At 35.9% G+C, this 14,958-nt stretch overlaps 1 protein-coding gene across 3 annotated transcripts in view; it reads left to right on the forward strand.

The window, feature by feature from the left end:
- TRAT1 (T cell receptor associated transmembrane adaptor 1) overlaps positions 1 to 13,942 on the forward strand; it is a 131,657-nt gene extending 117,715 nt beyond the window's left edge. For all 3 annotated transcript variants that reach the window (XM_088144497.1, XM_088144498.1, XM_025169231.2), the window contains exons 2-6: positions 3,139 to 3,255; positions 6,054 to 6,090; positions 9,393 to 9,463; positions 10,441 to 10,499; positions 12,621 to 13,942. In XM_088144497.1, the coding sequence (XP_088000623.1) occupies positions 3,139 to 3,255; positions 6,054 to 6,090; positions 9,393 to 9,463; positions 10,441 to 10,499; positions 12,621 to 12,878 (542 nt within the window). In that variant the 3' untranslated portion in view covers positions 12,879 to 13,942. The remainder of the gene's footprint in view (positions 1 to 3,138; positions 3,256 to 6,053; positions 6,091 to 9,392; positions 9,464 to 10,440; positions 10,500 to 12,620) is intronic.
- The last annotated feature ends 1,016 nt before the right edge of the window (positions 13,943 to 14,958 follow it).

Genomic DNA, 14,958 nt, shown 5'->3' on the forward strand with positions numbered 1-14,958 from the left:
TCCTAGTTGCTGATCTTCCTTTAGCCACTACTTTATTTTCATACTTTCTCAACACAAAAGTTATCCATACAGTGGAATACCCAAACAGCATTATGTTGTAATCTGGACACTTTTTGAGAAAATAATGCTTTCACATATAATGACAATTGAATGGATTAAGTCTAACTGAGGTGGTTGCTTTAAGACAGGTCCACACAAGGTTGCAAAAACAGGTTGTAAGCTAGGAACATTACTGATAGGAAATAAAGATTCTGCTCCTGCATACTCTTTTTTCAGAAATGTGTGTCATTATTCCTCTAAGATCACATATTCCAGTGGCAATAGGAAACGGACGATTATAGATATGCAGTTAAAAGAACATCTCAGCAATTTTGCACGATGTATTAACCCCAGCATATCTAGAAGGTAACAGTGGAAGAAGTCTGATTAGATTGTGTTAGAGCTGATATGAAGGGAAACATGAACGCATACATATTGTAGTCTTAATATATGTACAGCAATAATATCCATGGAATCAGTTATTATTAGGATTACATTCTGGCCAGAATTTGAGAATATTGGGATAGTTGTTACCAAAGATTTTGATAGTATTATGTACCATATATTCTATAAAAATAGAATAGCTAATATTAAAAACAAAATGACAGATATGAGTTAAGATGATTACATTTCATTTGAAACAATTCTGTTGATTTCAGAAAGGGTTATCTAGATATCCTCTAGCCATAGGTAGACATATCAAAGCTCCAAGCAATGTTACTCCAGAGCCCCTCCAAAAGTTTGCCTCTCAATCGTAATTTGAATGTAAAAGAAAGGAAATAAATAAATAAATGGATAATAATATGAATGGCATTCATTTAATTTTAATTACAGTAAATCAAATTTAAATGTTCTTCTGTCATACTTCTCATCTTGGCCCCATTTACTTTTTACAGTCCAGTCCTGCCAGGATACCCACCCCCACCCATCCTGCTAATCTCTGGCTCTAATGCTCTTGTGCTTATCTGTTTCTGATGCTGGCTCTCTCATTTGTTGTTTCTTGCCTTCTTGGTGGCCTCTCTCTCATAAGCTTTCTCATTCTATTGTTTGCTGTGTTCTCTTCGTCTTTCGATTGCTCTCTCATCTATCTCTTATTTGCTCAGCTTTCTTGCTTGCTTTTGCTCACTTCAGAGTTTTATTCACTCACTTGTCTTTCTTGTTCTCTCTTGCTCATCTGCCTCAGCCTTTTTAAAAACATTTGATAGGCAACCCCTGCCCTGCACTTCTTGCTTCAACTACTGCCAGTATGTATGCCTGTCAGTGAGGGCAAAGTGTTTTTGTCTTTTAACCTGTGTAGATAAGCAGTCTGTGGAATGCCTGGCCAGTGCTTTGCAATGTGCCAGGCAGGCATTTCACAGGCAGATACTTGATCTTTCCTGCTGCCCAAGCCAAAATGGCCATGGAGGGAAGTTGGCGGCAACTGCAGAGTAGTGGCATAGCCACAGCAGTTAAAAGTGGCTGTTAGGAGCTGGGCAAATCATGGCCTCTGCTGCGTTATTATCATAATTGCTATAGAAATGCCACAAAGTGTACATTTAGCAAGGCTTGTGATGGGAGAAGATTAAATGCAAAAATTGCTGAAGAGTAGGGAAGGGGGATAGTAGAGAGCTGACCAGTGGAGGAATAGAAAAAATAGTGCTCCAGTCAGTGCCTCCACAACTGGGTGATTGAAACTTTGCCTTTTTTTGCATGCATGCAATGCTGTACCACACATTAAAAGGGGTAGAGCTTTGATTTCCCTGCTACACTTGCCACTATGAAGCCAGTGACCATCATTGCAGATACCCCTGACCACAGTCCTCACTGTTTCCTCATTGCATTTGTTTTTGCAGTAAGGAAAACTGTGGCAACTGTGAATTCAAAGCAGCAAACAATGATGGTTGAAAGATACCAAAGCACTTTTACTTCAGGAGAGAGGAGAGGCAGGACAAGGCAGAAATCTGTACTGGCAGGAAACCGTTTGCCCCATGGCTCCAGAGAGAATGTTGCAAGCTGCCTTTGCAGTGTTTTCTCTGAGCCAGAAGTTAATCAGCATAGCTGGGGAAGACTGAGTTTACAGCATTGTGGGGACACAGGCATGTGGTGCCAATCCTAGAATACATTTCACTGAATTCACTGTTTTGTTTTGTTTTGTTTAATGTTGACATGCTCAATATTCTTCTATGTTCTCCTATATTTCTCTTATGTTTTCAGTTGGCATTAGTGCTCCTTACTATGTATGATCTCCAACCTGAGTTTTGGAGAACACGAAAGAGTAATAATTAGTGTGATGCTTTTGGATGGTTTCATTAAGATGTTCCCACTGATATACACAAACTGTTTTTAAAATATGTAAATTTGTCAGCAAAACAAATATTGCACATTAAAAAAAACAGTTCAACAATACAGTGAATTCAGTGAAATGTATTCTAGGATTGGTGACACATGCCTGTGTCCCCACAATGCTGTAAACTCAGTTTTCCCCAGCTATGCTGATTAACTTCTGGCTCAGAGAAAACACTGCAAAGGCAAATATTGTACATATTTTTCACTTCCCTAACCTTAAAAAAGGTGTGGAGAATCTCTTACTTTTTTTTGTCATTCATGCAATGGTTTCAAAATTTCTTAAAAAATAATTTACAACCTCTCTCATACATTCTTCATAGAGCTTGCAGATTTAGCACAAAAATGGAAACTTAGCACAGAGTTTTTCATTTCCTATATTCCTATATGCTCATTTTTTAAACATTCCTGAAGCAGGATTTGAATCTTCTCCTTTCTTTAGTAATTATATGCTAGTTGTTTACTGGTTCTGTCTCAGTATTAGAGAAATGGATATGCATTGTTTAAATGGATGGACAAATAAAATTACACATCTCAAATGGGAACACACAAGCACACACACAATTGCTTATTCAGAATTTGAACATGTCTCATATAGAGAATGCATCCTTATCCAAAACCATTTGATTCTTTCAAGGAAAAAAAAAGTTAGTATCTGTATGTGTTCGTGAAATTCACAACACAGGTATAAATTCTAGCATGTTAAATTAATGCTACATTGCAAATTTTAAATGAACAAAGTTCTTATTTTTGTTTATATTTGTTCTCTTATTACAGGAATGGAGAATAATCAGTGTACCATTTATTGGATACCTCTTTGTTTTGTAACTGTAATTATGATAATTTCTTTACTGAAAAACATTTCATACTTCTTAAAAGACAAGAAACAAAAAGGTAAGGAAAGCTGGAGGAACAGATGTAAGAGAGAGAAGCATGATTGTTAACAAAAAATGTTTTCTTTTCCTATGATAGAAGTTCCTATGATTTGCTATAGGAACTACAAGTATTAATATTACATATGAATAATAAAATAATCTCAGATTTTTTTAGATCAAATGTGAGCAAATACAAGTTCAATTAAAAGTTATTTAGGATTAAATAAATTAGCAATTCTAATACACAATAAAGCACAGGGAGAGGCGATAGCTGAGTAGTAGATCATACAGAACATGTTTACTTACATACAAAACACATTTATCCCTGGGATAGGGATGGTATTATATTTATAGTACAATGGTTTTTGACCAATGGCCTGCTCATTGTTGCTGATTTCAATTGGAGTATAACAATACCTAGAGCATTGTAACTTCTATATCTTAACATAAACCTAGACTATACTGTACCAATATACTGATCTGGTATAAATCAATCTGATAATATAATGAAGAGGTAAGTGATATATTGTCTCAAAATATATTCTCTGACAAGAATATATATATTTGCATGTTTGAAGACTTTTAAATTAAACTAAGCCTTACATTAATCTGACTAAGATGATGGCAGTGAACTACTGAAAATAAGGTGAATTAGATTTGGAGGCAAGACAAAACAGGAAATGCAACAATTTCAACTAGAATAATGTAAGTTGTAAATTACAGAAATAGCAGGAAGTACAGTTTCACTTTCATCTGCAGTGGAATAAAAAGAGAAATGCTTTATCTGATCTCCAGTGGAGGCATCAGTAAAAGCAGTGGTAATTTTAACTAAGCCACATTAAAAATAATCTCAGGTCACATATATTTATACTTACAGGATATTTTAAGTTGTGGTTTAACAAGAAGCATCTCTCATTCCAAGAGTAACCATGTTTTCCACTCTTGGAATGCTGTGCCTTGCATAATTAGAAGAAACTCTAGGCATTTGATAAGTTCAAATCTCCTTTAGTAATCGACTGTTATAGCTTGATGGCTGTTGAAGTTGCTTCCTATTTCCAGCAGTTTCTAGTGATTACCTAAGCTCCCGAATTCATATCACTATATGCAAATACCTCCAGGTATCATAGAAAAGCCCTTACAAGCTAAAGAAGAAATTCTATAGTCACTGCCAGCACCATCACAACCATTCCTATCCAAAAAACATAAATAGCCCAGGTTATGATCTCTCCAACCTAGAGTTAATTTAAAAAAAAAAAACCAATAATAAATTCAGCAAAAATTCAGAAAATTTGTGGAATACCGCAGACCAAAGGTACAATATGCATACATATATTTAATTCTATTTCTTTTTGTCATAGCACTGTTATAGAAATTACAGAATGGGAATAACAAAACAGTGAGCAAAGATATGAAAGACATGAGACAAGAAATGGAAATACTGGTCAATGAATCTTAACTCAGTACCATTCATTTAGAATCCATTCATTCTTGCCCCTATCGCTTCTTGTTTTATCACACAATCTTTTTAAGTACCCCATTCCTCTTGGATGCAACTTTTATGTTTGTCCTGACAAACCCAACTCTCATTTACATATAAAAAGTAAATACAAACATACTCTTATACACAGCCATTGTTGCTTTTTTCAGCAAACATTTGTGCCTCAGATCAGCTCACATGTTACCCACTATCTTTCCACTAGCATTTGCATTTCTTAAAATTCCTCCATCCAGTTATCATCTTTCATAAATATTCTACCAAGGTACACCCATAACAATCTATTTGCTTTTAGTTTTTTGCCATTAACTTTCAATCATTCATTGCATTTTCCCTATTAAAAATAATTAATTTAGTCTTTGATATATAAACATTCAGATCCATACTATTTGTTGCATCAAACCATATAACTTTTGTTGCAGATAATTCAGATTCTCAGCCAACACAAATTCTTCTGCATCAGAACTACATTTATATCCACATTCCCAGCAATACATCTCTGCAAGCATTCCTTATATATTTTTCCATAGATACATTTAACAATCAAGGAGACATTACATATTCTGTCTTCCTTTTTGCTCAGTAACATTCCATTTATTCTCACACATGCTTACTCTTAGCATCTTCAGCAACTAACCGTCAACTCCATATCTCCAGTGAAAGTTGCATAATTCAATCTATTCTCTTTATCTCTATGTTCTAAATCAACATACATGCAGTCAACATTCTTGCCACATACGTTTCTCAAATGCTTGCTGAAGAGGGGGAAAAAAAATCTGCATATAGTACAATATTGCCAGTGTCTATTTCCTGAAAACAGTTGTAGGCTATATGAGTATATAGAAACATTTTGGACATACAGTAACTGGAGCTCTGCTCTATACAAACTTACAAAGCAGTCTACATGCAGAATAAACACTGGATATAGCTGGAGCTCTGCTCTATACTGCATAGAGACTCTATACTGCATAGAGACTGCTTTGTAGATTTAGCAAGTAGAAAGAGCAAGAGTAAGTGGAGAGTGGAACAGAGGGCATACGGTGAGTTCTGGCAGAAGGAAGACCAGAGAGAAAATAGGTAACAGAAAACTAAGTAGTACCAAGGAGGTAGCACCAAGGAGACATACCAGTTAGAAGTGTATGAAGGGAAAGGGGAGAACAGAGATCATCCCATCTCATTATATCTTTATGAAATCTCATTTTGGAGTATCTTTATAAAAAAGAAGCAGAAAGAAGTATCACATCTTAAAAAAAATAAGTTACATTGAAATGTAAAACATATGCTTATTTTTAGTTTTGCTGATTTCTTCAAATATTTTTCAGGCAAAATTTATGAAGATTATAATGAATATAATCCAAGGTATGGCAAATGTCTTTTTTTTTTTTTTAAGGTAGTGTGCTTGTGTGTTGTGCTGGATCCATGCATGAAAAGACCTTTATCCAGTAGATTCTAGATCCCAGTATAATATATGTGGCTGCCAACTGATGCATTTTTGGCACCCTTCAGGCTGCAACTAAAATTATTTTGATATTGTTCTTTAAAATGGGAACCTAATTTGCTGGAATTGGTAATAATATTCAGTATGTTGGAAATAAAGTACCAGATTCAAGTATCCCTTTATTTCCAAGAATGTCCTGGATACTGCATATAGCCTAGAAATATTCTGAAAAAATTAAAACAGTAGGAGGTTGCAGTCATTTGCAGGGTGACTTCTGCTTTTTAAATGGCCACATCAACTATGGCAGCCATTTGTGAGCATACCCATAACATGGTCTGAAAATTTCAATTGTTCTGAATGGGCCAAAAAGACTGTGACTATTTGCTGTAGATGTTCCTATATTCAACTACTGAGAAGTGAGAAAGAAACAGTTTTCATGGACCTTTCATACTCCATGATTCCATGATTCCTGCAGTCCCCACATCATCTTCCAAGTTGCATCAGAGGGTTTTTGCAAACATACTGAGGAGATTTTCAGGCAGCTGCTAGAAATTGCAGAGGAGAAATCAGAAGAAACCATTTTTGTACCTTCCATGATGGACATCAGGAATCCGTTTCCAAAAATGAAAATCTGGATATTGGGATCCAATATATTATTTTTAGCCAGATAGTTTTTTATTCATTTATTCAAAAACAAACAGTTGGAACTCATGGAGTCCTTGGGGCTCTCTGAGATTGGTTGTTTTCTTGCTAATGTTTTGTTACCTGGCTAGGTAACATTTTCAGTGCTAGAATGGAATGGGGTTTGCTCTTTGTTAATATACAGTGGCATGCCCTGCCAGTGTTGGTCGGGTGGGGGTTTTCTTTTGTTTTATTTTTTCCCCCCTCTGGTAGTTCCTTAATTAGGGTATTGTTTACTGCTTGATTGTACGTCTGGTGATAATCTTGGTGTTAATCTCTGCTTATCTGGGTGATGATTGTTGGTGGGGAGATGTTCTGGTCTTTTGTTTCCTTTTTATTGTCTCTCTTGAATAGTGTGTAGATGTTGTTTATCTCTATGTGCCTGTTGATGGCTGCATTGTCTGAATACCAGGCTCCCAGGAATTGTCTCACATTTCTGGATTTAGCTTAGTCTAAGATGCTGACAGTTTCCCAGTTAAAACTATGGTTAAGTCTGTCCATGTGTTGTGAGATTAAGGAGTTTTCATCATGTCTTCTGACTGCTAGTTGGTGTTCATGGATGCACTCTGCTAGCCTTCTGCCTGTCTGTCCTACATAGTGGTTGTTACAGTCCTTACACTGTATGTTGTAGATGACTCCTGTTTTTTCTTCTTGGGCTATTGGCTCTTTTGGTTTGCTTAAGATGTTTTAGAGGGCTTTAGTTGGTTTGTGTGCTATGGAGATGTCATGTGGTTGTAATAGTCTGTTGGTGGTTTCTGAGACGTTTCTGATATATGGCAGCATTATCCTTTTCATACCTTATGTTCATTCTGTTGTAGTAGGTTGAGTGGACAAGCACTTTTTGATAAAGTTGCATGGATATCCATTTTGTTGGAGGATGTTGTATAGGTGGTCTGTTTCCTTTTTCTGCTGTTCTGGGTTGCTGCAGTGCGTTTGTGCTAATTTGAATAATGTTCTTTCACAGCTCCTCTTGTGGGAGGTAGGGTTACTTTGGTAATGGAGTACTTGATTAGTGTAGGTTGTCTTCCAATAGACTTGGGTTTCTAATTTGCTGTTGTTTCCCATGCTGATGAGGATATCCGGGAAGGGTAGCGTGTTGTTGTTTTCTTCCTGTCTGGTGAATTTTAATCCTTTGAAGATGTTATTAATAGTTTCATGTGTCTTCTCTAGTTCCTTTTTTATTATAACAAAGGTGTCATATACATACTGGATCCATACTTTTGGTTGTATGTGTGGAAATGCTATATTTTCTAGGTGTTGCATTAGAATCTCTGCTATGAGTCCTGACAGTGGTGATCCCATGGGTGTGCCTCTGATTTGTTGGTATATTTGTCCATCAAACTGAAAATAGGTAGTGAGGCAGAGGTTGATGAGGTCCATGATTCTGGGTATTTCAATCTGGGTGTATTTGGTTAGGTCGGGTGTGTTGTGTAGTACTGCTGATATGGATTCTTTTGCAAGTTCTGGGTTTATGGATGTAAAGAGTGCTGTGACATCAAATGAGACCATAATTTCATCTTCATCTATCTGTACATGTTTGATTTTCTGGAGGCACTGTAGTGTGGAGTTGATAGAATATCCACTCTTCTCTGTGAGATGTCCAAGCTTTTTTGTCAGTTCTTTCACTAAGTTGTACGTTGGAGTCCCTGGTAAAGATACAGTTGATTAGAGAGGTATGTCGGGCTTGTGTATTTTTGGTCATCCATAGAAATGTGGGAGGATGGATCCACTGCTTTTCATCCACTACTGTTCTTCTTTTGTGATCTGGCCTTTCTTGGTTAGGTTGTTAAGTGTTCTTTTGATTAGGTTGTCTAGTTTCTGTATTGGATTGGTGTTAACTGGAATGTAGGTTTATTTGTCCTCTACTAATTTTTTGGCTTTTTGCAAGTATTATAATTTAACCATAACTGTGGTTCAGCCTTTGTCTGCTGGGAGGATGTTGATGGTTTCGTCCTTCCTTAGGCTTTTGAGGGCTGCTCTGTCCTCTGCTTTGAGTTGATGCTGATACTGTGTTCTTCTGTTCTGTGGTATGATTGTCTGCCTTACGTTTTCTTGAGTCTCTGTGTTAAGTCTTGTAGTTTTAAATGCTGCTTCTAAGGCTGCACAGAAATCTAGCTAATTATACATTATGATCCATGTTATAGTTGAGGCCTTTCTGGAGGATATTGTGTTCTGCAGTAGATTGTGGTCAGCTGGACATGTTGATTACCCATTCAGGTTCAGGTACCTCTTTGTTTCTGGAGTGTAGTTTGAGCTGTTTAGTTTTAAGTTTTGTTTTTGTTTTCTCAACATGTTGTAGGGGTGTGGTCTTGATGGTGGTTGTCAGTATATTTGTGTGCTCTGGGGTCATGGTTTCTTCCAGTTGCTCCTTGAGGTTGTTGTTGGTCCTTGATTGATTGATTCGTTGATTGATTGTTGAGTTAGAACTCAAATAAATTACCTAGTCATATAAATAATATTTTCTAAACAAAGTATGAGTATTTTTGATACAATGTCTCCATATAACGTTTTTCTTTTTAAACCCTCTCATACTCTTTTACAGCAATGGTGAATTTCATGCAGATGCTTGTCCAGTTTATGGCAACCTTAATCACTACCATCAGGAGATCCTAAGTAAGCTATAGATAAAGTTGTTCCATTCAATGAATTCAGGGTTACATGGCTAAATCAAACTAATCCTTGTGGGCATTTTCCTTCCTTCCTTCCTTCCTTCCTTCCTTCCTTCCTTCCTTCCTTCCTTCCTTCCTTCCTTCCTTCCTTGCTTCCTTCCTTCCTTCCTTGCTTCCTTCCTTCCTTCCTTCCTTCCTTCCTTCCTTCCTTCCTTCCTTCCTTCCTTCCTTCCTTCCTTCCTTCCTTCCTTCCAGAGAATGTTGCAGTTTATATAACGCTAAGGAACATAGTAGCTCACTCTTATTATTTACAAAATATACTAAGGTTTGGAAGAATTTTGGAAGTTCCCCATTTTTAATACAATAAAAAGTTGATAACAAATGTTTGTATCATTTTTAAATGATTTTAATATTTATTTTTATATTGTCTATATATTTTATATATACCTACATACATCACATATATTGTGATCAATGATCCATATAAATAAATATAAAAAATTGAATATGTGATAATAAGTAATAAATTGATGATGATAAGTAATAAATTGTCTTGACTTGAACATTTGGCCACAATATTAGTGATGTTGTCATTACAATCAGAAGGTGGAAACATTATATACCAAAGATCTGTCTGCCTGGAATACTGTTGCAAGATAAGTAGAATAAATGAATTCTTTAAATTCCTATAAAAATTACAGTATAACAGTACATGAATGGTGGTTTTGATTTCTCATGAACTGCATGGACAAGTCTATTCAAATAAGAGTTTTTTAAGTATCTCCCAGTGGATGGCAGACTAGGACACTGAGCCCCAAAAAAGTTCTTCCTCAATTTAGGGAAAGTGAGAGATGTCAGGTATTTAGCTGGCACAGCATAGTTATAGTTGTTATGCTGCAAGGTATCAGTGAAGAACTTTACATCATTGGTAATAATATTCAGTAACTATTTTAAACATTATCCATCAAAAATTATTTTCAGATGAAAGCTGCTATGAGCAAATGAATGCCCATTCCCCTAGATCCACCACTGATGTACAGGTTTGTACAAGTTTGTTTATAGAGATGTTCTTTAGTTTGTAAGAGCTGTTTTCAAAGCCTCTTTATGGTGCTAAATGGTCTGCCTGGGTCTTCACTACCCTAAAATACTGAATCTCACCTGCAAAATCTTGGCCAACTTGCTGCTTAATTCTAGTCCTGGAATATTTATAAATCTTACACAGTACCAATCTTAATGTAGATATGTTACATTTATTTCTTTCCATTTATTATTTTAACTTGTTTTATTACTCCATAAAAAAATTATGGAGGCAAGGGTTCCAAGACAACAGGTAGGGTAACATGTGATTACAGTGGTGAAGACAGGTATAATCTATTAAAATGATTCAGTGTCAGATGACCTAGTTAATTACCATTAACGGTGGGTCTGTGAATTCACACAATTGGATTGTGCTTGAATAAGATTTATTTGGAACCTTCTTGAGGTTAAAATTCTGATAGGAGACCTGCCCACTGAACAAATATTCTTGAGCATGGCTCCTACTTACTCCTCAGTCCCCAAGATCAACACAACTAATCTGTGAATTGGGAAACATAGGATGGGTTGTGTGAATTCATAGACAACCATTCAAAGAATAGTTAGATAACTGGTGGTTTCTGTGATATCACATAAATGAGTGAGTAGCTAACTGTCTACTTGGCAGGGGGTCCATTTTCAGGATATGAAAGTTGGACAGGAACCACTTTGTCAAATTCTGCTTCATATTCTGCCATAAATCTAACCTAATAAAAGTTGAGTGTTGCAACTACATGGCTTACAAATTTGGCTTGCAAATTTAGACATGGCACATATGCTGAGAAGTTACCAAGATTGCTAAAGCCTTAGTGAAGTCACCTGTGAGAGACTTATCTCCTGGCTATCTCAAAACACAGCAACATCATTGCAATAACTCACTTACAGAAAGTTTATAACCCATATAAGAGTCCTCATAACACAAGAACAGATGAAAGTGCCTTCAGAAAAAGTTTCTTCTTAATAGTGGTAGAAGGAAAATTTGTCCTATGTTTATTATGCTATGACTATTCAAGGTCTCAAGTAGGGTGGGTGGTTGGAGAGGAAGTAGGAAGTTCTGCCCCAAGTGAAATGGAGTTACTGTATGTGAGATCAAGATGTAGAACTAGCTCTTCTAAATAGATAGGGAAAATGAGATGTTAATGTATAGTTTCTTACACAGTATACCAACACAATAGCAGTCAAAAATATAATATTCCACATGTATATGGAACTAGCAAGTAACTATTGGTTCAAGTGGATCAGCAGTGAACTCCACATCAGAACTAAGTATGGTGGTGACAGAAGTATCTACATTAAGCTCCTCATAATAATCTTAATCAATGAATACAAAAATAAGGAAATACCAACAGCAAGTCCCATACAAAGATGACAGTCAGTGTGGAGAATGTCAAATCTCAATGTTTTGGGTTTAGCAGGAAATCAAGAGCCCTACAGGTTGTGGAGAAAAGTGAGAAAATCTCTGTTAGCTAACATCCGTCCTCCAGTATCCTTTCCCAATAACTATAAGTTATAGAATGTGATAGATCTCATTAAAGAGTCTAAATGTGCATGGTTTATGGTTATTATTTTTTTTCCAAATCTGAACATTATATTGCACATAAAATATCTGCTCATAAAATAAAAGTTATATATTTTAGCAACCTGAGTATTGATATGCAGGAAGCCCAAGATCACTCCTAAAAGCATGGTAAGTTTGATAAAATTCAGAAAGAAAATGCTCAAAGGATTGCAATAGAAAAAAAATGTATCAGCAAGGAGGATTCTGATGAGCGACTCAGATTAAGAAAAGGAAACCAATATTAACTTACACTTTATGACCCTGTTCCAATGGATTCAGAGAATGGGTCCAATGGAGGCAGAGAATAAAATTTCCCACTATAGAAATGTTGAATGGGTGATTAGATAAGGTAGGAAACCAGCTGAGGAAAAAGCCCTGTTTCCAAGCAGTTGCCAAACACATAACTGCAAATTTATATTATCATTTCATTTAGGTGTATCATACAACTGAGTTATTTTTACTGGTAGTTATTTGCCATCATAGTAAAAGAAATGACATGATCAATAATATTGTTTTTTTTTTTTTGTAGCAGACAGCTGATCGCCAAATGTGTTATGCTTCCCTTGATCATAGCGTCAGAAGAAAACACAACATTTACCCCAAAAAGAAATATCCTACATTAGAAATGGGCGAAGATCAGCTTGCCAGAAGCAACTCCACATTGTCTTGCATTTATCTCAACAGCGAACAACTCAGTGCTGAAAATAAGTTGTCTGAAAATGTTTCTTATGATGATTCGTTCAGAGTGTTTGATTTAAACCACAGTGCAAATGATGTCACATTTTAGTAACCAAATAATTTTTCCAGTTTAAATATTCACTGAGATAGTCACCTGCCAGGTAAGGTAAACTATTATGGGAACAAAATAATCTGTGCCACTGAGTGTTACAGAAGGACAATTCGTATGACTTCTTGAGACTTTTCATTAAAGTTTGCCCACCATGTGACAGGGTGTGTAGAAGAGCCTGGATCATTCAGGAAGTTGTCTGGGCAATGGAGAAACTTGCTTGCTCCTTCACCATGCCATTTTGGAGCTGGTTCATTCATTCATGAGTGGGAGCCAAATTATAGTGTAGATTAACTAGAGCGCTAGACCAAGCTAAAAAGCCCGATTGTCAAGAACTTAAACAATGTTATGTACTATGAAGCAGTTATATTCCATTAGAAGATTAGAATCACTAACAAGAATTTTGCTAACTTCCTGAGAAAAACTTACTCATTCAGCTCTGCTCAGTATAATTTGCCACGCTGCACATGTAATAACATCAGGCAATATTTAAGGTTAATTAGGGAATAATGTATCAGCTTTGATTCATCTAATTAACAGTTGTACAGCTAGCAAATGTAATGTCGGCATGTATTTAGTTTCCTGCTAGTTAAGAACTGCTAGAGTCAATCCCAATTACTCAACGAGTATATAATGTCTTGAACATCTGAATTAAATGGTCTGTAAAGAAAGTAGTAAATGAGGTATAAAAATAAATCTCCAAGGAAGAATTTGACATTTTTCATTGTATTTAAGTGATTGCTATTGACTTTTACACCACGGTTTTATAGTTTATTCTATAAGAAGTGATATTCCTTATTACTCCCCAGATATACCTGTTCAACTCAGTCCAAAACATTGTCTTGTAATAAAAACTGCCTTAATGCATTTGAAATCCCATAATATAGCAATGAAGTTTGAATTGAGCACATTTTTATCCTATTGAAATCAGTGGGTGACATTTAAATCAGGCACATTCTTTTTTGGATTATTAGTAATGGCAGCCTTTTGTTCCTAGTGAACACATTCAAGTCAAGATTGGTATAGTCCTAGGCCAGTGTTGTCCAAACTTGGCCACTTTAAGATGAGTGGACTTCAACTCCCAGAATTCCCCAGCCAGCCATGCTGGCTGGGGAATTCTGGGACTTGAAGTCCACTCATCTTAAAGTGGCCAGGTTTGGACAACACTGGCCTAGGCATTTCCATGAATTAAATATTTAAATATGACATTTCATCTAATTTGACATGAAAATAAACAACTAATGCCAAAATATGTATTGCAAGTAATCATTCCCCTAACCATTTATTTTTTAATAATTATGTTATGCTTGACTCCTAGAACTACACAAATGCTAATGCGTATATGCAAGATGATCTAGAAAATCTTTGTCTGCAAAAGCAATGTGCTGCCAACCATGTTTCTGTAAGAAGTTCAGAATAAAACTGAACTTGATGTCATAAAACTGTGAACCAGCATTATTTTATTCTGAATTCTCCAATTGTTTCTGCCTGTGCAGTCTGATTGGGCAGAGTTGGGATCCTCTGGGGGTGTTTAATTAAATGTTGTAATCTTATGGAACAAAGGAAGCATGCCCTGTCATACCTCTGTAGTCTAGAAAAGCACCTCCCTTAAGATGCATGTTTCCCACCCTTTAAATGTTCCAGAAATCTCTTACTGTAAGACCTGGTTGTGTTCCCAAGGCCTGAAGTTAGGGTGTGCGTGGAAGCCCTGGGAAATGTTGGTGTTGGATGTTATTTATGTGGCATTGTTCAAGTGGTCATACTCCTTTTTAAATTATGTATTTCTTTAAATATGGAAGCTGCTCAGTCTTTTCTGAGTCAGGCAGCCTTGAAAGCCAATAAATAAATTTTGAAGAGGAATAATTATGTAAGTGAAAAATCACATTCTTAGAATTAAAGCAAGTTGAAAACCAAAAGTTAATCCTTAGTAGAAATTTGCAGTTGCATTTAAATTAACAACACATATACAATGCTGCCCCAAATACTGATATTTAACATTTTATGGTGTAATGTATTTAATTCTTTATAAAGCATGAAAGTCACTGTTTCATGAAATCCTTCAATTTATGTAACAAAAGTT

The sequence above is a fragment of the Python bivittatus genome, unplaced genomic scaffold (genome assembly GCF_059951505.1).
Source record: "Python bivittatus isolate LINGU-HERP-01145 unplaced genomic scaffold, Pbiv_v1 ctg000350_np1212, whole genome shotgun sequence".
In the NCBI taxonomy this organism is placed as follows: Eukaryota; Metazoa; Chordata; class Lepidosauria; order Squamata; family Pythonidae; genus Python; species Python bivittatus.